Source organism: Nicotiana tabacum, chromosome 15 (assembly GCF_000715075.1).
Source record: "Nicotiana tabacum cultivar K326 chromosome 15, ASM71507v2, whole genome shotgun sequence".
Taxonomy (NCBI): Eukaryota; Viridiplantae; Streptophyta; class Magnoliopsida; order Solanales; family Solanaceae; genus Nicotiana; species Nicotiana tabacum.
In genome coordinates, this window is record NC_134094.1 from 86,433,175 (window position 1) to 86,459,071 (window position 25,897).

At 34.2% G+C, this 25,897-nt stretch overlaps 2 protein-coding genes across 3 annotated transcripts; both read left to right on the forward strand.

Moving 5' to 3' along the window:
• The first annotated feature begins 3,952 nt into the window (after positions 1-3,952).
• Positions 3,953-10,759, forward strand: LOC107777807 (transcription initiation factor IIB-2). The gene is made up of 7 exons (XM_016597957.2): positions 3,953-4,441; positions 5,862-5,886; positions 7,904-8,033; positions 8,112-8,242; positions 8,335-8,423; positions 10,036-10,112; positions 10,331-10,759. The coding sequence occupies exons 1-7, from the start codon at positions 4,098-4,100 to the stop codon at positions 10,468-10,470; spliced, it is 936 nt and encodes a 311-aa protein (XP_016453443.1). The 5' UTR covers positions 3,953-4,097; the 3' UTR covers positions 10,471-10,759.
• A 2,703-nt stretch (positions 10,760-13,462) lies between these two features.
• LOC107777806 (transcription initiation factor IIB-2) lies at positions 13,463-21,624 on the forward strand. Of its 2 annotated transcripts, none has more exons than XM_016597956.2 (7): positions 13,463-13,954; positions 16,029-16,053; positions 16,760-16,889; positions 16,979-17,109; positions 17,252-17,340; positions 20,767-20,843; positions 21,162-21,624. In XM_016597956.2, exons 1-7 carry the CDS (start codon positions 13,605-13,607, stop codon positions 21,293-21,295), a joined length of 936 nt encoding a protein of 311 aa, XP_016453442.1. In that variant the 5' UTR covers positions 13,463-13,604; the 3' UTR covers positions 21,296-21,624. The 2 variants fall into 2 exon arrangements, with proteins under 2 accessions (XP_016453442.1, XP_075087075.1); XM_075230974.1 differs by lacking the exon at positions 13,463-13,954 and adding an exon at positions 13,976-14,087.
• The last annotated feature ends 4,273 nt before the right edge of the window (positions 21,625-25,897 follow it).

Here is a 25,897-nt window from a genome sequence, read left to right on the forward strand (position 1 = left end):
TTTCTATTTTAAGGGCATCTCCAACCCTCCCCCATTTCTTCGTAATGGAGGCATTTTTTGCCATAATGGGGTTCTAGTGCTCCCCTATTTTTGCCCCCAAAATGAGGGATAAATAGTGTTACCTCAAATATGGAGTGACACTATTCATCCCCTCCATTACTATTCATCCTTATTTTATTATTATTTTTATTATTTAACTCTTTTAATCTATCTCCTTATATATATCTAATTATGTTTATGTAATATCTTTATAATATTAATTTTACATCTTAACTTTGGTGTATAATTTTGATAAATTAATTTTTGTGTATTTATTATTTTTATGTAAAATTGTAAGTTAATTTTATTATAAGTTATAATTATACAAAAAATATATAATCATCTCACAAAAATGAATGGTGCAAATATAAAATATTAAATGTTGCTAAAATTGAAAGGTGCGAATATAAAATATTAGATGTTGCTAAAATTGAAAAGTGAAAATTGAAAATACTGAAAATACATTAAAATTAGAAATACATGAAAATTGGAAATAACTACATGTATTATACTGCACAACATGATAATAGAGGATGAACGTGATCTAATGCACCAATTCAAGATGATTGGGAATGTCCACCTCCAACGGTAGAAATGGTAATAGATGAAAATCACCGATTTGAGCAATTTTTAACTCGACACAAAAAAATTAAGGACAAAGATGCTCATTTTGCACTTCGTAATGCATTAATAATCATTTATGGGAGCATACTAGAGATGGAAGTTGAATATTTATGTAATATTTAATATGAATTTTACTGTAATGTAATATGTATTTAATTATCTTGTATCTCAATGATTTCACTTTTATTTGAATTATCCATTAATATATATAATCTATAATATTTGCTTACAAATTATATTATTTGAAAATTTATGGTATAAAATATTTTTATATTAAATTATATGTGATGAATATATAAAAAAGAAAAAAAGATAGAATTTCTTTAATAGAAAAAAGATAGAATTTCTTTAAAATAATAATATAATATTGAAGAGAGAGAAGAATATAAAATGGAATATTCTTTTTTAGAGTGAAAAATGGAGTAATGGTTGGAGTAACTTTACTTCATTTTGGAGGAGAAAATGAAGGCAAGGATTGGAAATGGCCTAAGTGACGTATTTTTTTAATCTATAAAAAAACAATATATTTTTATATTTGAAAATAATTTAACGTTTCGAAGAATAAATAATAATCAACAAACTGCTTTCTAAACGGTGGGACAAAGATACAGACGACTTTGTTATGGGAGAGGGGGCTGGAGTTTTGGTAAGTAACTATGTAAATATTTATTATTCAATTTGTCCCGGTGTATGTGATGGTATTCGGATTTCAAAAGTCAAATGAATTGTTCATTTATCGTAATTTTTAAAATATATATTTTAAATATTTTAAACTATTAATTATTCTGAATTATAATACTTTTTATATAATTATCAAATATATTGAAGGATTGAAATACCCCTAATAATAATTTAGGCACAAGTAAAAAATTCAACAAAGGATATATAGAAGAAAATTTATCAACCTTGAAAGAGAACGTGGTAGGAGGCTTTTTCAGAACTCGGAAACTCTTGAATCTTTCTACATCGTAGCTACCTCTCCACAATTGAAAATATGTATCAAAACCCCTATTTATATACTACTATCCAAATTTGACTAGACGAACAAAACCTATTGCAGTATGAATTTAGTAAATAAAACCTAACTAGACATGAATTAAATAAACTACCAAATATCAAATCCTAGACAACTTAGGAATACTAATTAATCTTGGTTTAATTTCCGACAGCCTCCCTTAAACCAAGATCTTCAAACTTGAGCATACTATGAGTAATATCATATCTTGTAGAAGTTCAATACCTTAGATTTTTCCCCATTTTCCTAAAATATATAGTATCGACAAAATCACGGGTATCATCTTTAGTCAATTTCAAATTCTCTTCGATATTAATCATAATTGATTTAGCTTTAACCATGGTAAATTCCTTCAAAATATCATCAATATATTTTTCGTTTACTTTGAAAGCATCTACCTCTCCAATTGCCTTGTGGGTGAACTTGCACACCCATTCAACTCCAATTGAACATTCGACAGGTTGTAGAGTAATGCCACCAATAAACATTTTGTCATGCTCCTTGAAACATGCAATCTCGAGTAATGGCACTGTATCTTCAATATTTATAATTATGTGTTATTCTGGTTCTAGATTCCAAGCTATTTCTGTCTCAATCTTGGGTAAATCGTTAGAAACTTTCTCATGATGAACTATCTTGCTTCTTTCATTACTAGGTTCATCTCTAATACCATCAAATAATTTTTCTGGTGAAACACCATCCTCTTTTGGATGGACATTCCTTGCAATCAAATCGTCCTTTTTAACAATTGCAGAAATTTTAGATAAATTTGAATATTATTTGACTTCTCTTCGCTTTCAATGAAATCTCTATCACAACAAAAATTACGTGTACCTTTTCTTCTTTTCTTTTCTATTTTTGAATTTTAGTATTCTTGATTTATTTTCACCATATTTGATGTGTTTTCTTTTTCTTTTGGTTGATCATCCTTTTCTTGCGATGCCTTCTCCAATGTCTCATCTTTCTATTGATTTAGTGTTCTCTCATATATCACCAATTCGCATTCTAAATTATCAAGTTTGAGAGTGCTAAGATCTTTGGTAGCCTCAATAATAACTTTCTTGTTGTGAACTTGACTTAGAGACTTCAATATTTTTTTAACAGCATTAACTTCTTTCAATACTTCTCCATTAGTGCTTAGACCATTGACTATATCTTTAATTCTTGTAAAAAATTCTTTGACATACTTTATTGGCCTCATATAAGCCAACTCAAATTGACTCATAAACTCTTGCAGTTTCTCCATCTTTATATCAGCAACTCTTCGATATGACTTCACCAAGATTGTCCACGCTTCTTTTGATAACTTTGCATGCAAATATTTTTTAGATACATGCAATTAGACCTTGATGGCGAGATAGTAACGTGCCTTATAATTTAAATGTCTCTTCTTCTCCAATTACATAGTTGCATCACCCATCAATATTATGCCTTCTGGGGGTTCCTCAAATCCTTCATCAATGGTGGACCATAATCCAATAGCCTTAAAAAAAAATTCGTCTATTGATACCAAGTTTCAAAATTATTTTTCCATCAAACACAAAAACGGGACAATCAGGTAATAGAGTATCCATATTTTTTAGGATCTCCCGGCGGCTCTGTAGGATCTCATACAGGCTTTGACACCAATTTGAAGGATTGAAATATCCCGAAGTACAATTTAGACACAAGTAAAAAATTCAACAAATGCTATATAGAAGAAAATTTATAAAACTTGAGAGATAATGTGGCAGGAGACTTTTTCAGAACTCAGAAACTCTTTAATCTCTATACATCGTAGCCACCTCTCCACAATTGAAAATATGTATCAAAACCCTTATTTATAATACTGCAATCCAAATTTGACTAGAATAACAAAACCTATTGCAATATAAATTTGGTAAATAAAACCTTACTAGACATGAATTAAATAAAATACCAACCAAATCCTAGACAACTTAGGAATACTAATTAATCTTGGTTTAATTTTCAACATATATAAAATTTATTTAAAAACTTGAATTTTTTTATCAAAATAAAAGAATTTAAATCTCGAAAAGGGAATACGACATAAATTGAAGCAGAATTTAAGTTGCAAATACTGAAAATAATTTTCTTCCTTCTTAAACTTCGTCTAATCAAATATACCACAGAGAGGTACAATCGATATTTTCTCCATTCTCTTAATTGTTAGAAATAAAAGTTAGTGGACCCTACCGAGGACACTTCTACCGACCCGCATTCTGAATTCAGGTCTATAAATACCCTTTGACCCTTCAATATTTTTCTTACTCCTCTCCATTAGCAGGTCAATTTTGGAGAGAGAGAACCCAAAAACACAATAGTAATTTGTAACTTATCTCTCTCCGTTACCTTCTTCCGTTCATCGTCACCGGACCTATAATTGAATCGAATCGGGTCAAAACTGTTTTTATAAAAAATGGATACATATTGTTCGGACTGCAAACGGAACACGGAGGTAGTATTCGACCACGCCGCCGGCGATACGGTTTGCTCGGAGTGTGGGCTGGTATTGGAATCCCGTTCAATCGATGAGACATCTGAGTGGCGTACTTTTGCCGATGAATCCGGTGATCATGACCCGAATCGTGTTGGCGGACCCGTTAACCCGTTACTTGGCGATGCGGGCCTTTCAACTGTTATTTCTAAAGGGCCTAATGGTAGTAACGGGGATGGTTCTCTTGCTCGGTTGCAGAATCGGGGCGGTGATCCTGATAGAGCCATTGTTATAGCTTTTAAGACCATTGCTAATATGGCTGATAGGTCTGTTAATTACCGGTTGCTTTTATTTACTTGTTGATGAAACCCTAATGCTTATTATTATTAATATTTTTAATATTTTATTTTATATATTATTGGCCCGAGATAAGCTAATATGAAGTAACATGGTTAGTGAGGATTTATATGGCCGACCCCAACTTGTTTAGGACTGAAACAACTATTGATGCACTTATATTAGGTTATGTATTTGATATTTGTATGTTTGTGTAGAAACTAGAACCAAGAGTGAATTTAAGAGAATCTCTACAATTAATTATTTTTGAAATGAATTGAGCTCGAATGGATCGGATTGGATATGGGGATATATACAGCTTAATCCAACTAGTTTTGGATTGAGGTGTAGTAATGGTATGTTGGAAGATGAAAAAAGCTTATTCTTTATCTGAGACTTGATCCAGCATTTGAACTTTATGGGTTCCAGTTTGGTATTTTACCACAACCCATTTGATTTACCGGGTTCGGAATACAATATTGTCAAAGGCGCGCTTAAGCCCTGAAGCGAGGCTTAAAACATGTTGAGTGCTTTGCCTTGCTTTTTGGGTGCTTTAGTGTCGCATCAAGGCTCTAAGGTATACTTTTCCTTGCCAATGAGTGTAATCCTGAAAAGGCGACATTAAACAATTGATATTGAACTTTAACGTAATTTTTTTTCAATTTCTTTGTCCATATATTTATTATTCATGCATTAGTCTTGGACTACATATACACGGTTTTACTTTTTCTCCAGTTTGCGCCTTTTTTCATTAAAGCCCATGCTTTATTTACGTTTTGCGCTTAAAGCCCCAACAGACCTTAGAGCTTTTTTGCGCTTTTCGCCTTTGATCTGGAATCTATTTTTTATTTAATCTAGTGGTTAACACATCTATAGAGTTTGAGTCACAACCCATAGCTAATTTTATCATTGATCAGACTTCAGGGCTTGTACGTTGTTGGCTATTGGTATCAAATAGGTTTATCTTAGAGAATCTGGTAATGAAATTGCACAGGTAAAAATGTGGTTAATTTGAAGAGTAAAACTGGACGACTTCTTTTCCTCCATTAAGCTTTTTGGATGGAAGACATTCGTGGATGAAATATAGATTCACAATTTGATTGATTTGGTGCTGTAATTACTCAAATTCTTTGAGATGGCATTTCAGTTAGCTTTATGTTACAACTGTATTTGAAGTGATAATACTGGTTTATAACTTGTTGAGATTGCTAGGAGGACATGAGTAATGATGCTGACCAATCGTGTTTGTGCCTTTGTTGAAACAATTATTGAGATGTTTAGGAGTCATTAAATGTTTGAATTAGTTTTGTGTGTTTTAGTTAATGTTGTATCCTTCATTCTAGTTCTTGTAAGGTTGGGAGTTTTGTATCAATTGATTGCACTGAGATTTTTTTCCTCCTTTTTTTACAGGTTGAGCCTTGTTTCTACTATAAGGGTATGTTCTTAGTACTCTTTTAAGTTAATTGGGCATCAGACATGCAAGTAATTTTGAAAATAATACTAACTTCCAATAAAGTGTTTCTGAGAATTAGTGTTGCATCTTTGTTTTTGTTTGCTGCTTCTTTCCCACATAATAGGATTATAAACTTTCCTCACAATGTGGGGGCTTCACTTTGAATGAAAAATGGAAAATCATTCACTTTCCTGATAATTACTACAGACAGTGAACTAGACAATATGGGCTGTCACTAAGGACCCGTTTGGCCATAGATTTTGTCAAAATGAACTTGGGTTTTATTTGGCAAACACATGTTTGGCCATAGATTTTGCCTACATTTTGGCCAAATCCCAAGTCCCAAATCCCAAATGTGAGCTGGTTTTGGGCCAAAATGTCACTATTATATTTTTTAAAAATTGCCCCAAACTTTTATATTTTATAAAAGAGCCCACCATTTATTATTTTGTAACGATGTTGCTTCGTCTTCTCGGTCATCTGATAGTGTATCATATAGTTCATTATAAAAATGATAAAATTTTGTATCAAATTTATTTATGTTCAGGACTATAGTTTGCGATAATATAATGAATGTTATTGATAATGGTACTGTTGGGTATTTGTGATAGTTTTTAGAACTTGTGGGTATAAGTCATGTTTCATGTTTTTCCAAACCAAACTTCACCCAAAACAGATGTTCAAACACATTTTTCATCTTCAAACCAAACTTCATCCAAATCAGATTTTTCAGAATAAATTTGGGAATCTATGACCAAACGCTAGCTAAAAGTTGGACAGACGCTTTGGCTGTCCAAAGTGGTTTGTTGTCCAACACTGAGTAACTGCCATGTTACAAATAATCCTTCTTGTCTTGTTGTTCCATGGATGAAGCATTATATGGTTGCACTTTATAGAACATTCATCGAACCTTAAATTTGGTGAATTGGTCTTGCGTATACAGAATTGATTGTTAAACATCTGTAGTAACTCATGCATCACATCTTCAATTAAATAATGGGGAATTCATAGAAGTTGAAGTGTAGCATCTGCAACAGAAGATAATGACAGCAATCTTCAAACTTGCTTGCATGTTGCTTGTTTGCGGGTTAGCTGTTTCATTTTGTTGAAAAATGACTTTCCGTGAGTAATAAGCCATTTTTGTGATTCTGAACAGCTGATTTAGCGTAGCGATTTGTTTCATGGGATTCTCCTGCTTGTGCATATCAGATAGATTTATTTTTTCATACAAGTAATATAGTTTGTGAATTTGCATTGGTCATAGCGACAAAATGGGATCTGTTCATGAGTGATGAAAGTAAAACTTACTTTCTTAGTGTCATCTTTTAAAGTTATTTGTATATACCCCGTTAAATGTCATATACGATTTGACATACTTAGTCCCCGTTTCTGACCTCATATGATCATGCTAAGATTCATCTCATAAGGACTCTTATTCTGCTGTGCTCTTCTGACATGTTCTGGAGGGTTTTTCGTAATTATCTCACTGCTTTCTGGCTTCTCTCGCGCCTTTTCAGTTGAAGCAGTCTGACTTTCTTCCATTGGCATCTTCTTCAGTTCATTTTATTTGTGCTCAAGTGTTATTTCTGTTTTGAGTCTTTTTCTGCTTAGTGCTTCTGCCTATCTTATGAGTTAATTATGTAGATTCCGGCCAATTTCTGCATCTTATCCATCATGATTTGCCTTAGTAAACAGAAACCATTAGTTTTCTCTGCCCAAGATATTGTGTGAAGCTCCAAAGTTTGATAGTCCTTATTGCTGCGGACTTATTTCCTTGATATGTCAGGGGATGTCATCTGATATAATCTTTTTTTCCATTTTCTTGGTTGAAATCCGCATCGAGTATTTTGATATAACTTTTTTCTCTTATTAGGATTAATCTTCTGTTCGTCCATACTGAATTATGTTGCTAGGACAATTCTTTTGCACTATATGGTAGCACCAAGTCTTCTTTCTGTCTTATTCTTTTAAGATGTGTGTTTTCTTTGATCTTGTGCAGGATCGAGCAAGTGAGATATATAAAAGGTTGGAAGACCAGAAGTGTACCAGAGGCAGGAATCTTGATGCCTTGGTAGCTGCTTGTATCTACATTGCTTGTCGCCAAGAAGGCAAACCACGCACTGTAAAAGGTGTGGCAATGTTACCTGATCATGTAGATTAACGGTTTAGTCCTCTGTGTGAACTCTAAAACTTTGGATGTTGATTAGAAATATGCTCAATTGCCAATGGAGCTAGTAAGAAGGAAATTGGCCGAGCAAAAGAATTCATTGTGAAACAATTGAAGGTTGAAATGGGAGAATCAATGGAGATGGGAACTATACACGCTGGGGACTATCTGGTGAGTGAACCAAATATTGTGGGTTGTGCGCCTCTTATCTGATATTTATATGCCTTTATACTATCCTGACATGAACTATTCTTGATCTTCAGAGACGTTTTTGTTCCAACCTTGGTATGAACCATGAAGAAATTAAGGCTGTCCAAGAAACTGTTCAGAAGTCGGAAGAGTTTGATATAAGGTACATTTTGTTTGTGTATGTTTATTTAAGTTCTTAATCTGGTAAGTCCATTCCTTGGTCACGTAATAATCCAGAGGCTGGTAAAGTCATTGGTTTGTGGATGCGCATGTAAACTCTCTGATGAAACCCTTTGATTTTTGCGGTGGCTTGAATGCTCTTCTTTCATATTGAGTGAACCTTCTGTAAATTTGATTTTGGCAATTACTCTGTCTGGAACTTTGAGAAAAGTTCTGAATTTATCGGAAAAAATGATGTTGGGTCAGTGAGTATAGTGGGTGAAGAACTTTTGTCAGTTCGTTCAACTTCTTGGGCTTTGAATGTGTTCACCGCTCCACAACCTCCAAGGAAGAAGGTTGAATAAACCACACTGGTTTGATTTTAATGAGAAATATATGAAAGTCTAGCTGAAGAAATTTTAGTGGACATTTCTCAACTAGACGTAGGTTGCTCTCTTGGAGGTCATTTGGTGTGTGAACAAGTTATATTGTGAACTACAATGTGGGGATTATAATACATGGATTAAATAAGAATGGGGTTATTTTGTGGATATACTTTTTTTTTTTGGGTTTCCCACCCGGTGTCCGATACCCACATTGGGGCCCAATTAAATCCGGATTCGCGCCGGGAAGTCCCACATTGAGGGTAAAGCGCTCCCTAACAAAGGCGACTCCATACCCAGGGACTCGAACCCGAGACCTTTGATTAAGGATGAAGGAGTACTTACCACTCCACCACGACCCTTGTTGGTGTGGATATACTTTTATTGGTAGATGTTTGGTTCATTGGACTAAAAAGAGGTATAGTGGGTATAACAAAAATTTTGTTTCATTTTTAATATTGGATGTGCTTGGATAAACTTTTATTTTCAATTTTGACCCTGGCTTTCTTTTAAAAATGTTGAGAGAAATTTTGGAAAAGGGCAATTGTGTCATTTTATTATTTTATCCCCGAGATTAGTAATCTCGAGATGTTATTCCCACATGGAGAGTGCTACAAAACTAATATCATAGTTGTGGTATAAACAATCTCGGGATTGCTTGTACAGGAATAAAAAGTTCAGCCAAACGCTGGATAAAATAATTTCACATTTTATCCCGGGATTATTTTCGCTTATCCTTGTCTGTAGGGTGTGGAGGTCAAAGATTAGGGTAGAAGGTTCGTGGATAGTCGAGCGTTTCTCTTTGTCTTACTCAGTTCGCTAGCAGTAGTGTTAGTATGATATATTTTATTCATAGATGGCTATTACTACCTAGAGTTTGACTGCATTCTTGGATTCAATCTTATTTCATCTTGCTGTTATTCCTACTTGTTGCAATTACCTTTTCTTTTTCAGTCGTTCTCTAGCCGAGGGTCTATCGGAAACAGCCTCTCTGCCCTTCCAGGGGTAGGGGTAAGGCTGCGTACATCTTACCCTCCTCATACCCCACTTGTGGGAAACTACTGGGTTTTTTGTTGTTGTTGTTGTATGGACGACCCCTTGGAATTCTAACCAGTAAAACAATTGCTAAAAGGGAACAGAAGCCAGTAATTGGGTGCTATCAGTGGCAACAGAGTTTATTATGCACAACAGTTTGGTAGATTATATCCTTAATAGTTATTCCCCTTTTTGCAGGAGGAGTCCTATATCAATTGCTGCAGCAATAATATACATGATAACTCAACTTACAGATATGAGGAAACCCCTGCGAGGTTTGGACATTTACCTTCCTCTTTGTGCAATCTTGAGCCAAATAGGCGCTATGTTCTATAAATGCATGCATTGCTTAAATAGGAGCATTTGCATTTGTAGTGTTTCCACCTGCTATTGATTGCATAATTGAATTCTTCATATGTGGTTGCACAGTTGCTTTTAATCTTGGGTGACTATGCTAGTTTTGCATATATGGTTTGACAGTTCGCGTATGCAGATATCTCAATTGCAACCACAGTTGCAGAAGGGACTATCAAGAATGCGTACAAGGATCTTTATCCTCATGCTTCCAAAATAATACCAGAATGGTATGTCAAGGATAAGGACCTTAAGAACCTGTGCAGTCCAAAGGCATAAGAGACGCCTAGTTGTTGAGTTATAGGAATCTGCTCTAGGGCCTCTGTAAGAAGGCAAATAGAGAAAACATTATATGTCGGAGTTTAGCCCTTGAAGTTGGCAATTCTGTGTTCTGGATTCTTATACAGGTGCACTGTAGTCATGTAGGTCCTGAGTAATCTAAATTTTTGTTTCATTTTTTCCCCTCAACACAGATAGGCAATTTGATTTTTAAATGTTATTGAGCAATCACAGATTTTATAGGCCATTGTTGTCCAATTTTTTTATGGCTATACATTGTCATGCGAAAGGCTCTCTTCTTCCATAAGATCCATTTATGTGGTAAGATACTTTCCTTTTCAAAACGATGTTGCTTTTCTTCTATTCATGAAATGAAATATCTCAGTTTGTTCTGACTATAGTTGCCAATGACCATTTTTAAGCAGCAGGTAACTCACTAACTAGATGACAGTTTCTCGTTTTCTCCTTAGTTCAATGCATTTGAAAGGGAATGGTCATAAGAAAACGTCAGGTTCAGGCTTCAGTTGCCCCATGGTTTGTGATTGCTGTTCCAAACGAGAACCACATACATACATTTTGAGTTCCCTTGTACATTTGGATATACCTGTGAGACTCTAAATCTTTGCTGTGTTGCTTGGATGGCGTACCTCGAAATGTTCTAAATTTCTAATATAGTCAACATATAAGCAGACGAAAAACACTCATCATATAGATTGAATTGATTCTTGTTAAGGAAAGAACGAATTAACTTGAGACTACTGAAGAAGAACGGTCTCCGACCTTATGGAAGAAGGTGCGAACACACCAATTCTAGTGGATGGAGACAACAGAGAATACATTAAGAAGAGATTGATATGACGTGTTTCAAAACAAAAAATAACGAAGAAATGATCTCTTAAGATCTTCCAAGTTATAATAGAAGAAAATGACCTTATGAATGATGTTTCCTGTTATATCTTCTCATTTCCTATGAAAAGAATCATAAAACTAAAATAATATCTTGTGCTGGATCATAAAATTGATCTCCAAAATAATTGTATTGGAGCAATCTAAGTTACAAGTTCTTTGGACAACCCAAAATACTTTTTACATTTAGCTTTGACTACACATATTTGGCTTTTGTCATTATCTCTAAGAAGGAGGCAATTTCGTTAAAAGATAAATAATAATGGTTTAGGAGTATATAATTAGATAGTAGTCTTTCACCTAGACAAACAAAATAATAGCTCTTTTTCGTTAAAATCAAACAAACATATATTAACACCAATGCCGAATAGTGTCTTTGTCATCTTTGTGAAGCAAGATTAACAGTATCTTATCACCTTTTTTTATGATCAAAGACTTCTCTACTACAATATCTTATCCATTTGCTTGCGTCCTTTGGCATATATCACATTAATAGGCAAGCCCATTCCTCTTTTTGTCCTTCAATTTCACTTTTCTTTTCCTTTCCATACAATCATTCTTTTCTTGGCTTCCCATCCTTTGTCTTGTTTATATTGAAAAGAAACTACTGCTCATTTTCATTTATATATATAAAACTAGGGTGAGCACAAAAAGGAGGAAGCAGGAAAATGTCTTATCAAAAACTACCATCCTTTTTATTTTTTTATTTTTTATTTTTAAAGTAAAGGGTATTTGGTCCCTTGATGATTTCATCTTTTCCCTTTTTATTTTCCAGGAAGCAGGAAAATGACTAATCAAAATAAGAAAAAAGTTAGTAAGTTACTGCTAGAAAAGTGAGGAATTGAGACTCACCAAATAAGATGTTTAAGAAAGTGTCCAATTTCATAAATCATTTTGACTTTTCAAATATGTTTCATTTCTCTGATGTAAAGTATCATGGTCTCTTTTTATTGCGCCTTAAAATTTTTCTTATCTGTTCTGTAATAAGAATTTTACTAAGAATTACAATTATTTTGGTAGTAAAGTTTAAGTTCATAAGACAGTCAATTGTGTTTCTTCTCTTAGTCTTAAATCAAGTTAAGTACATTTCAGTTTCAATTTACCTCGAAAACCATGTGAAAGAAAATAAGATTATCCTCAAATAGAAACAGAAACAATTTTGGCATTTTGAACTAAAAACGAAAAAGGAAAAGAAAAGAAAGTTTGGGTTCATACTCTACTATTTTTAGCAATCATGGATGCATAGAATCTTTTTTTTCTTTCTTTCTTTCAAAAGCATTATCAATTTGATATAGATGTGCATTATATTGTATGAACCATATCACATTCTTTATAGTACCATAAAGATTTAAAACACAATATTATCAATAATTTTATCCACCAGTCTTAGCGCAACGACATAATTGCTCCTCAGGTAATCTATAGCTCGCATATTTGAATCGTAATTATAATTTCTTCGTGAAATAGTAATGTTATAAAAAATTCAATATGTATCTCAAGATCATTTATATTGAACAAAATTTTGTCAACGGCCATCAAACTTGTATGCATAGAAGGAGCTAAAACACCATCTTTTCTATAACAACATATTAGTAGAATCCTATTAACAAATCAAGTTATTGGAAACGAATACGGTCACGCTCATTACTTTTTGCTCGAGCCATACACACATATATGTGTGCGTCTATTTTTATTAGTACAATACTTAATATAAATAAGTTTTAATGACTAATTAGTTGAGGTTACAAATTTTTTTTGTTTAACCATCTGATAACTATTGACCTAACTAATTCAGATTAACGTTACATAGAGAAAACCCTCATATTAATAATTTTTCTATTTTCATAACTTAAACCCAATATATCGGAAGAAAAAACCACATACATGTCATCCCATTATATTCTTGGAAAGAAAAAAAAAAGGAAAAGAAGTTGGTCACACTTGTTTTACTTGTTTTCTTTCCAAAGAGAAGCAAACAAAGGGGGACGATAAAAAAATGTCACAAATTCCTACTTTTTTGTCACAATTTCAAAACTGAACCAACCCCACAAGTCCCGCATGACTTTCCTACTCTCACCCATTCCCCCGCCACTTCCTCCGCCTCCAACTATATATATCACAGCAAAAACAACAACTGTATCATTTCTTCTTTACACCCAAAAACAGAACTAACCCAATTCATCAAAAAAGTTAGAAAAAATCATCAATTTTTTTACTAGTGTATATCAATGGATGCGTACTGTTCAGACTGTAAGAAGAGTACAGAAGTTGTGTTTGATCATTCAGCAGGTGATATGGTGTGTTCAGAATGTGGGCTAGTTTTGGAATCTCATTCAATTGATGAAACATCTGAGTGGAGGACTTTTGCTAATGAGTCAGGGGATAATGACCCGAATCGAGTTGGTGGGCCCAGTAACCCTTTGCTTTCTGATGGTGGTTTATCCACTGTGATCTCTAAACCCAATGGAACTACCAGCGATTTCTTGACTTCCTCTTTGGGCCGTTGGCAGAATCGTGGCTCTAATTCCGATCGATCCCTTATCTTGGCTTTTAAAGCCATTGGTGTTATGTCTGATAGGTAATTTACAATCTTGATTCACTTTATTTTCCTGGGTTTTAATATTTGTTTTTTGTTTTTGGTGTAAAGCTTGGATTTTTTGATATGGGGTTACTCTGATTTTTGCTCTAGCCATTGGTGTTATGTCTGATAGGTGCATTTTAATTTTCTTTTCCTTTTATTTTCTGGGTTTTAGTTTTTTGTTTTGTTATTGCTTTTTGATGTAAATGTTAGATTTTTTGATATGGGGTTTCACTGATTTTTTGTTGGAATGTGGGATATGGGCTGAAGGAAAAACTTACCCGTAGGATGTATTAATTGAATCCCTTTTGCTGGAAAATTATACACTACATATAAGGCAAAACGATTTTTTGGTTACCGTTTCATAAGAGAATTAGTTTAGATAACAGGTTTAAATCCTAGGTGTGACACCTGGTGTGTGTTTGAATCCCCTTGTGTGATTGGTGCAGGTGACCTAGGTGAGTGGAGATTTACACATTTGGTTTATTTGATTACCTGTGTTGGAGTAGAATTACTTACTGAGTTGGTACTCTTTTACTCTCTCCGTTTTTTGTCCTGGTTTGAGTATGTGCCTGGGTACTCTAGCACTCCTTGGAGCCAACTGAATTAAATTGTTGACCTTCATGGTAAAAATTGTATTTCTGGATTCATTACTGTTAAAAAATGACATGCGGTGATGATAGCCATAGTTAGTGTGCGAAAGGTTTGCATCTTTACTAGTTGCTCAACTTATTGTCTTTTGCTACAAGTGGCCTAAGTTATGGTACAGTGTGAATATTATAGGCTGAAGCACTTGTTGCTTCTTTATTGGTCTAAGCAGCAGGAACATATGCGCAAATTTTGTATTTATTGATTTTCTTGATGAGGTGAATGCTCATAGTGGTGTGTGCAGTTTGTACTCTTGATTGCTTGAAAAATCCTTAAGGTTGGCAACGGTTGTTAGCTAGGATTACCATGGTGAGTTATCAAAAAAATGAAGGGTTGCAAACATTTGCATTAGTTAGAAGGCTGGACCATTGTTGTGCATTTTACAAAGTGAAACAATAGACAAGATAATGACAGTCAGATGAGACTAAATGAATGCTGTATATAAAGGGCACAAACATTTTGGTTCCAAGATATTGGTGATAGAAGAAGCAGCTATTGCACTTTACAGTTGAAAGTGGAATGTGAAGTGTTACCTTTAGACCTTGCCATTTTGTACTAACTTGGGTCTTTATGCTTGTCTGGTAGTATGTTCCTTGGTTGAAATTTGAAAATGCTCATGTTTTCTGTTTTTGATGCTTCCGTGTAGTGAATCAGGAATGTTTAGTCCAAAGTCATTGCATTGCCTGAAAATAGTGTTATGTCTATTAAATCAGAAAAAAGGCTATGTTTTAGATTTCATCTCTTTTACACAAATATTAAAAAAATTTATGTGAAGGAGAAATTAGTTTAGATGGCATCCAATAATGGAAGATGCATGTGTATCATGCAGACTACGAAAAGAAAATACTTGGCTCGCTACAACAATTTTGTGATTAGAAGATTGAAGACCTTTGCTTGGTTTGAAATTGCCAAGAGCTCTCGTGGCCGAGTCTCCTACCCTTATACTATTTGGGAAATTTCTATCCATGCCTTCATGTATTGTTGCATTACCTTAAGTGGCTGGAAGCATCATGTGTCTTTTCACCTGAAAAGTTGTCTCGGTGCACCAAGAATAATTTCCCTGTGCCATAGAGAACATGATATGGTTGTGATTCTGTTTTTCTAGTCATTACTATTCTTCAAGGCAACTACTTTAGGCGATAAATGAATTACAACATTCACCTTTTGCTCTCAAGTAATTGAGTAGGTCAGAAATTTCAACTTATTGTTCACACAATGCTCTTCACTGTGCTATTCTTTCTATGTATGTGTTTGTTACCGTCTCTTTCTGTTATGTTATCCTATTTGAACAAAATGAACTTGTAATGTGAAACCTGTAATATTCGTTCTCAGTATGGGTTTGGTCAGGCTTCTTATTCTATTGACTTTAGCTGAACTTATAACGTGGAATTCCAAGAGATGGCTGATGCAATTATATCTTTTTCAGGTTGGGCCTGGTTGCAACCATAAAGGTATGTTTTACTCCTAAAGTCCTGATACTCATTTTCATCGGATGACATTGAGATGTCAGGAAGTATCAAGTATGTGCAGATATATGTAAATGTGTTAAGAAGCGGCCAATTACTTTTTCTTTCCAATTTCATTCATTATGTATGAAGAGTCATGCTATCTCTTTTGCTATGGTCATTAAATAAAGGCTGCCTGATTCATTTGCTCGTTTTATCACAGAGTTGGATAAGCTGTCCAATACTCGACAATGTTAATGGGTTTACTGTCCACCCCCACTCCCCTCCTCCATTTGCATCATTGCATGAAGAGAAGAACCTTTCCTTGATGAGTTCTTTGTATTTGCCAATACATTAACTGGAGGTTCTCGTTTTACTAGCAAGTAGCAACCGATTGATTTGACCATATACATAAATACCGGAGCTTTGGTTCTGTGACCTTATATTTGATATTCTGCAAGACTTCTCATTTTGATAGGAATTGGCAAATTTTTAATGTACTTCACAGTATTGTTTTCTCAACATTAATAGGAATTTTTTTTTATTAAACATGTACAAAAAATAAGGAACTGCTCAAGTACTCTATGTTATTTTTCTTTTGAAAGATGAATTTGAAAATATTGTTATACTTCATATAAAGTAAGTTGACACCAAAAACCATAGATCATTATTGTTCAGTATTTTGTTATAATGATTTACATTCTGTTCAAAGGACCGAGCTAATGAGATTTACAAGAAGGTAGAAGATCAAAAATCTAGTAGAGGAAGGAACCAGGATGCTATATTAGCTGCTTGCCTATATATTGCTTGTCGACAGGAAGACAAGCCTCGAACTGTGAAGGGTACAGGCTAAGATCTTTTGTCATTTTGGTGCTTCCTGATTTAACTTTCAATGTGAATGAGCTTTCTTGAAACTCTGGATTGGAAATAGAAATTTGCTCTGTTGCGAATGGAGCTACAAAGAAGGAAATTGGCCGAGCAAAGGAATACATAGTGAAACAGCTAGAGCTCGAGATGGGTCAATCAGTGGAAATGGGAACTATACATGCTGGGGATTTCATGGTGAGATTTATTTTTTTAGAAGAAAGGGAAAAAGACATCATTCTCCTTCTAACCAGTATTTTTCTGAATTGGATTTCCTTTAAAATCAGAACCTTTTCTGTTTCTCTTAACTTGGTTACTGACACATGCTTTTAATCTTTAGCGGCGCTTTTGTTCTAATCTTGGGATGACAAATCAAACAGTTAAAGCTGCCCAAGAAGCAGTCAAAAAATCCGAAGAGTTTGACATAAGGTAGCTCTGCTTGTATCTATGCTGATCTGCAGATGCTTATTCAGATTTATTTAGTGTTCAATTAAATGCTGTTTTTACTATAATTAATCTCATTTTTTCCAAATAGTGGAGCATATATTTTGAAATAAGTGGGTGAATGAGGGAAGTCTTTAATTCTATGACTATGTAAGATCGTTAATCAGTTCTAAATTTATTGTGCCTTACATGCTAGTATATTCCAGGAGAAGACAAAACCATAGACATGGTACTGTTAATTGGTATATACATCATGATAATAGTGTCTGTTTTTGGTATCAAAAGATTATATATAACTAAACTATATAGCAGAACCATGACCCTTAGCAGCAGCAATGAATACAACAAAACACAACAACAACCCAGTATAATCCCACTAGTGGGGTCTGGGGAGGGTAGTGTGTACACAGACCTTACCCCTACCCTGGGGTAGAGAGGCTGTTTCCGATAGACCCTTGGCTCCCTCCCTCCAAGAATTCCCCACCTTGTTCTTGGGGTGACTCGAACTCACAACCTCTTGGTTGGAAGTGGAGGGTGCTCACCACTAGGGCAACTCTCTCTTGTCCAGCAGCAATGAATGTGTGTATGAATTATGTTTTCACATCATTTCATGTTCAGAAGATGAACCTAGTCTTCATTTTATCTGTTAGCTTGACTATAGGATGATTGTAGTTGTGGGCTGGGGTAAAAATCCCAGATTTTTTGTTAGATTGTTCTACTTTTTGATTGTTTGGAAATGAACCTTCTAATATTGGTAATTAAGCTCAAATTATCCATTTTAAATGACTGCATGTACTGGAGTACCTAAAATAGAATGGAAGGGAAATTGTTCTTGTGACTAATCAATCTCTGATCTCCAAGTAAAATACTGAATAGAAATCATTCCTAACTTCCTATGTGTTTAAGTGGTCCTTCTCCTCATTCTACCACAGAGTTCTGTTTCTATTGACTTATGCGATGTTTTTGAGATTCATGCGGAATTAAAATTTAAAATGGGAGGAAAGACGTTCACGAAGGTATAGACCACATCCTACCTTGCTTCCATACAATCACATCCACACTTGATTTGCATTCAAGTTGATTCTAAGGAGGTTACTGTGGGACAGCAGCGACGGACCTGAAGAGTGGGAAAGGGGTGGTTACATAGGGTTAAGAGAAGGGCGGAAGAAGACTAAGGAAAGGAGATGCCAACAGGATGCTGGTCTGATATTGAGAAGAGACTAGTGAAGTACTGGAAAAGTGGGAAGAAGGGAGTTGCAAGGGACAGGGTACATTGTACGGTGAAGGGGGAAAAGGTATGTGTCGGGGTGGGGTGCGATGGATAGGGAGTTAGGGATGGCAAAGGTGGCAGTTGTGAAGTTGGAGGTGGAGGGTGACTAGCATTTGAATTTGTGGACTAATGGGTGAGGGTTAACGGGAATGCTGAAGGAGGATTGTGCTGAATTTTCCAGCAGGGGGACTGGTGGAAGCCTGTTGCTGAAGAACTTAGATGGGTCCCTTTCTGACGCTATGACTCGCTTTTCTCTTTTTTTGTTTTCTCTTCCTTTTCCCTTGGTTTTTCTTTTCTTTACTTTTAGATAGCTTTTTTTACTTTCAAAATTGTTCTTCACACGTTGCTTACCTGCTGCCATATATTGAACCCAACTTGGTCTATCATGAATAGAAGGACGATCTAAAAACAAATGCTATGATTGAGTACGTCAAAGACAAAATAGAAGTTGGGAATAAAGATATAACTTGAGGCATCTGTTAAAGGGTCTTTTCACCTTTTACCCTTTGATCTCTTGCCTACAAGAAGTTATATTAGTAATCTGAAGGCATGTGTCTTACCCTATATATTTGTTCAAATACTCTGTTAACTGTTTGATATCCCCTTTACAATATAAAAGAGGGAATACAGGGGAAACATTATTGGTATATTCTTGACTGAGTCATTGTCCAAGTTCACTAATTTGACAATGTTTAGTTGGCTAAAAATGTTAAAATTATGAGACTGATTATTGGAAAAGAAATACCAGCAACTTAAGGTCTACTTTATAAGTGATTTAATTTTGTTAAACTAAGTCATGCATTATATTTCCTTTGGGGGAGGGGGAAGGAGGGAGGAGTAGGTGTTTATATGAAATTCTCGCAATTAATACTGAATTCTGTGAATGAAAAAGAAAGGTTAGAAATACATGACTGCATATTATCAATATGACTGTGCTCTAGAATTTAGAGGTTCTTGCCACATTTTTTTCATTTGTATTAATTTAGGGAATCCTTATTTTTAAGGGCTTGCTAGATTCATAGATGTATTTGGTTTGTTTCCATTATATATATGTTACTGATAGCCTTCTGAAATACGATTTACAGCATGCAATGATATTTTTAATTTTGGGGCCATGCTAGATGTCCCTTTTTCTTCTTCCTGCTTTTTTTCCCTTTCATTAAAGATTTTTATTGATGATGCAAAAGGAGACGTATAATCTTTTGTAAATGTTGCAAGTCAAAAGAGCTTCTCTTTAGAGGAAAGCTTAGTGAAAGATATACTGTAAAGTCCTAAACGAGACATAATCCCTGTTTTTTTAAATTTCAATATTAGACCTTCTTTAACCGTTGTGTAGAAGCAAGCCTAGGTTCGCTTATTTTGAGGGTAATAGCATTCTTGTATTGGAATATTCAGATTGTGGACTTAGAATAAATTCGATTTCACAAGTGACAAATGTCACCCACAAATATATGTGATCCATGGCATTCTGGAACCAAGTATAACTGCAAATACTGATCTTTTATTGTGAAGGGAAAACTGGAGGTGCTTCATAGTAGTTTCTGTGGTTTTACTAAACCGTGCAGATGTTAATTCTTTGTCTTCGAGTTTCTGGGTCAAATTCTGTTGTGTAGTTCCCTGAGTAGACATCTACAGGGTCGAGAGAGAAACAACTACTTCCTTTTCTGAAGCGAATCCCTTGTTGCTAAAGTATGAATTCCCAGACTTGTAGTTGAGATTGACTGTTTCCTGAAGCATGGCGTTGGATTTTAAAGTATTAGTCAGGTAAAGAAGAGCTGGTGTCACTTGTATTAAGAAGTCACAGGCTTAGAGAGTGATTCTTCTACCTGAATACCATTTTTTTGAGATCCCATGGTTAGTAATGATTCATATAGCCAACCTCCATCACAAGGATTGAGGCATAGTTGTTGTTTCTATGTAGCTTTTTACAATTTAGTGATTTCTTATATTCTTACACAAGAATGAGGAATTTTATACGTCTGTTGCCCTTCTTGAGATGCAATTGTCACCTAATACTGCTTGGCAGCTTTCACAGAGCTGGTCATGGTACTTGTTCCAATTTCTAAAATGATTGAACAAACATTTGATACCAACAGGATATATCATATTTGTTTACTCCTCCATTGAATTCATTAATGCAGGAGAAGTCCCATTTCTATTGCTGCAGCAGTTATCTACATAGTCACACAGCTTTCGGATGAAAAGAAGCCAGTTAAAGGTAATGAGAAATCACCATTATTCTCCTCCTTTTTGTCCTGACATGTATACTAAGAAACCAATTCCCTCTTTGATCGGAATTGCATAAAAATAGCTAAGATATATTCAGGAAAACCTCAGTGGAACGAGTTTCCCTTCTTATATCTAGTGAATGTGATTATCTGATGCACTATCACTCTATGATGATTTAAATTGATCATGTTTGTCGCGGGGGGTTGATGTAGTTATATTGGTGGTTAAACGCCACTCGTGTTACTATAGAGTTTCTATATGCATATTGAATATCCGATATCTCATGCATAAAACTGCATGGATGCAGATGTCTCACTTGCAACTGGAGTTGCTGAAGGCACGATCCGGAATTCGTTCAAGGATTTATACCCGCATCTCTCAAAGATTATACCAAATTGGTATGCCCAGGGTCAAGACCTTAAAAATATCAGCAGTCCTTGATTGATTAAGCGAACATCATGGCAAGAAGTAACAAACTTTTTGAAATAGCTTCAAGAATGTTGTTGGTGGGATGATACATTGAGGAAAGTTTCTTTTATCCCTTTAAAAGGGGGCTAATACACATGAAATTTTTTAGCTCTCATTCAACAGAAAAGTGTTAGGATAGATGTTCAAGTTGAAACTGCAAGTTGTAAATGCTTTTCTTAAAGTGGCTCTTTCTCCATAGACGTGTATCTCTGACACTCAGATTTGACATGGAAATGTAGTTTCCAAACTAAACGTCATCACTTGTGCTTCATCTTTTTTAAAGCAACTAAGAAGATTTTATATTTGTTGGAGTTTTTTCTTTTATCAGGTACAAGTTTGAAAAATTGTACAATCATAATCTGTCTCTTTCTTCTTCTGATTTATTAGAGCCATTTGAATGGGAAATATTCAATTGATGCATTTTTTTGGGTCACTAGAGCCTATTAGAGTTTATCTATTGACTTGAGCAACGAAGTGATCCAATCTCTTTTCGTAAAAATTGCACAGGGCACCCTATTTGGTCGCCCCCATTTAACCTATACCCATATTTTTAAAATTATTTAATCTATACCCTAATTTTGACAACTTCAGATCCTGCTACCCATGCGCTCCTTTCTTCCTCTTCTTTTACTCCTCTTCTTCTTTTCTCTCTCAAACATGTTATCCTGTAAGTTACACATATTATCGTTTCTGGAAATTGAACAAAGCGACAAATCAAGAAGAAAGAAAGACTCGCCACTGCCTCTCAAATATTAATACATCCCAACACAAAGTACGTAAATAATAAAACAAGAGTTTATTGTCAAAACTCGAAGAGGCATCAACTGAAGTTTGGGACTGCGGGGACAAACTTCAGACATTACCAGGTTAAATTTTGTCTGAAGTTTGCAACTATCATGCCAGGAAAAATTATCTGAAGTTCAAATATAACAAGTTGATTTTGTCTGAAGTTTGCACTACGAAGAACTTCAGACTAATTTGTCTGAAGTTTGTACCCTAACACAAAGTACGTAAATAATAAAACAAGAGTTTATTGTCAAAACTCGAAGAAGCATCAACTGAAGTTTAGGACTGCAGGGCCAAACTTCAGACATTACCAAGTTAAATTTTGTCTGAAGTTTGCAACTATCATGCCGGTAAAAATTATTTGAAGTTCAAATATAACAAGCTGATTTTGTCTGAAGTTTGCACTACGAACTGAAGTTTTTTTGATTGCTTTTGCAAGTCAGACCAAACTTCAGACAAAAATATTTGAAGTTTTACTTTGATAAGGTCACACTTCAGGCAAAAAATGACATAAATTCTTGCTACTTCAGGCCCCGTATGTCTGAAGTTACCCAAAAAGTAAGTACGCTTGCAATTTATTTTTACAAAGTGGGTATAAGTTAAATTGTGATCCAAAACTGGGTATAGATGCAAATCACCATCTCTTTTCCACCCCTCACTGATCTCTTTTTGAATTTTAGTAAATATCGTCGCATTTAATTAAGGGGAATGGATGTGTAGAGCATATATATTAGAAAGTTACCAGTTCACTTCAAAGAATGAAATAGAAACTATCTAGTCGTGATGTGTGATTTTTCAATCATAACTCTCTATGTTTTCCTCAATCATAAGAAGGCAGAAAATCAATTTATCATATTTGTTATAACCTCTTTCAAATATTGCCACTTCAAGCGCAAATTCGGGACATTAAATATGGAACATGTTATCTCTAACATATTGTCATCTATGCATTTGAGCAAATTCGTGACATGAAATATGGAACGTGTATGCATGTTTACGCACAATTTAACTAGTGTTTGGAAGTAGGGGTGTATATGGACCGGGTTAGTTCGATTTTTATTAAAATCGAACCAAACCACCTATATCGGTTTGGATTTGTTTGATTTTATTTGTTTTTTCGGATTTTTTTGGGGTTTTTGGGTGTTTTTTGTTACATGAATATTATTTCAATCCTACTTTATTAAAGTTTTGATAAGTGAATATATGTTTAGTAAAAATTAAAAAAACTGACAAACATATAAACTATTAAGATATTCTTATGGGATAGTTTTTTAGTAACTCGTGAAGTTATTTTCTTAGTCATCTAACAATAATTTTTTGTTGATGTACGCATTCAAGGCTAACCGAATTTAATAATTAAACACAAAATCAATATGAAACCTAAATAATGATATGTTTTAGTTAATTTAAAAATTATCCAACTATCATTTCAAATTCGAAAAAAGATATTAGAATTTAATAGATCTTCGCATATGAATATGAAAGAAGAGATTGACGCATTTCAATAATAATTGATAAGAAAGAGATGTTACAACTTACATTTAAAGTAAATAAAAATGGATGCACTTTATAGTTCTATTAAATATTACATTTCATGAGAGGATCCCAAATATTTCTAGATATTTTTTAAAAAAAATTCTATATAAAAATTCTATATTTATATGTCGGTTTAATTCAGGTTTTTTTACTCAATACCAAACCAAATCAAACCAAACCTAATCAGATTTTTTAATCGGTTTGGTTTAGCTTTTCGATTTGGTGTGATTTTCCGTTCGGTTTGAACACCCCTATTGGGAAGTATAATCAGTTTTAGTGGTCATATATTTCTTGAATCTCTTCTACATTGTTCTTGAGGGGAGTATATTTGACATATGTAAAAGAAGATAGTTTCGTCCAATATTATTGCTAATACCATAAACATAAGACGCATACAAGCAAATCACCTTATTTCCCCACAAATCATCATTATCTTATTTTAATCACTATATGTAGCTAATACAAAACTTTTAAGTTACATAGAGGCAAACCCGTGCATTATTTTCCTTTTGGTTATAGCCCTCGTGCACTGTCACTTGCCCCTTTTCTTCATATTAATGGTTCTTTTCGCACACAATATTATATACTTTCATCAGCATAAGTGGCAGTATATCATTGAAGATTCCAACGTAAACAACTGACAAAAATTAAGAACATTATTGACTCAATATGTGACAAAACTTATAAAAGATGGTGTCTGCAATAATTAATAGGCGGCGGATTATTCGTTGTTTCTCAAGTGGAAGACATATACTATATCATATGAAAGCAAAAGACTAGTAATCGTTAAAGTATATGGTTCAAATGGACTATGTAGTAATCATTATAGTCTATGATCAAATTCACTATTAAAGAAGGGATGGACGTAAAAAAAAAAATTCTGGTGGATAGTACTTTTCTCTAATGAGTCCTATGTGACGTGAATTTAAATTAATCGGGTAAATAGATACCGAATGGTTAAAGCAAGAAAAAAGAAATCAAATTTTGATTTGAGGCTAAATAATGACAGAAGCTAGCAATATTTCCACATAGCAGGAAAGACTTAGCCAGAAAAATATTAATATATGCCATTCCATATGTATATACACATACACCAGTAATAGTTTAAGGGACAAACATGTGTCTGAGAATATTCACTTACATACGAGTAAAATCAAATTATAACATAATCTTTTACTTTTTGATTTGTGTGTCATCTTTACAGGGCCATGCTAATTACTAACATAATCTTCAACCAATTCTTAAGCGGTTTATAATTCAAAGAATAGTATTAGTTGAGTGAATGCAAAACAACCAAAACAAAAGAGAGGAAGAGGCAGAAAGAGCCAAAAAGAAGAAGGAAGAATTACTAAATCGTAGATTTTTCAATTATGAAACCCATATGGGAACAAACCCTATTCATTGAAAAAGAAAGAAAAGAAAGAAGACAAAAAAGTAGAAAAATACAAAGGGAAAAAGTAAGAATGAAAGAAAAGAAAACGAGAGAAGAAAAGTTAGACGGCAACAATTTATATATAAAAGAAAAACTTTGGCTTGCAATTTTTTGCTTTTCTACCATAACACGTCCAACAATTCATTGGTTTGCAATTAGTAAAGAAATTTTGTGGATCTCCTCGCACCAAACGTTATATTCAGCCGAATCATGTCGTTCAAAACAGATCATATGTGCTGCAGAGGCAAAGGACGAGTTAAGCAATATCCCACTCCAATGCTTTACGCTTTTTCATTTATGAGTACGTTAGAGCATTAATCTCGTGTTAACTTGAGATAATTTTATATTACCAAGTTGGGGTCTCAAAGATTAAAAAAAGAAAAACACACATAATTGGCGAGAACAACTAGACGAGGCACATGTATCTTATCAAATAATGGAGCAAGCTACTGCAACTGTTCAAAATGCACAAAACTATGAAAATGCAGTCTAATATGTCTGCTCCTTGACTATATTTTGCTCCCATAAATAATGGAATATTATTTTGTCCTCTGATTGCAGATTCTTAAAATAGTGGTACTGAGGACCACAAAATAATAATGATACTGCTTTAATGCTCAGGCTTGTAAATAATATATTCTGTGTTTTTTATGATACCTATACTGAAGAGCCTGCCTATCAACATATGGAAAAAGTTTTTAATCAATTCAATCTTTGACTCTTCAGTCTCCTTTAGCACAAGAGTTCTCAAACAGAAAATTAAGAAGCTGGCTAAACATATATAATATATTTGAATTGTGAGCATACAACACTTTTTTTCT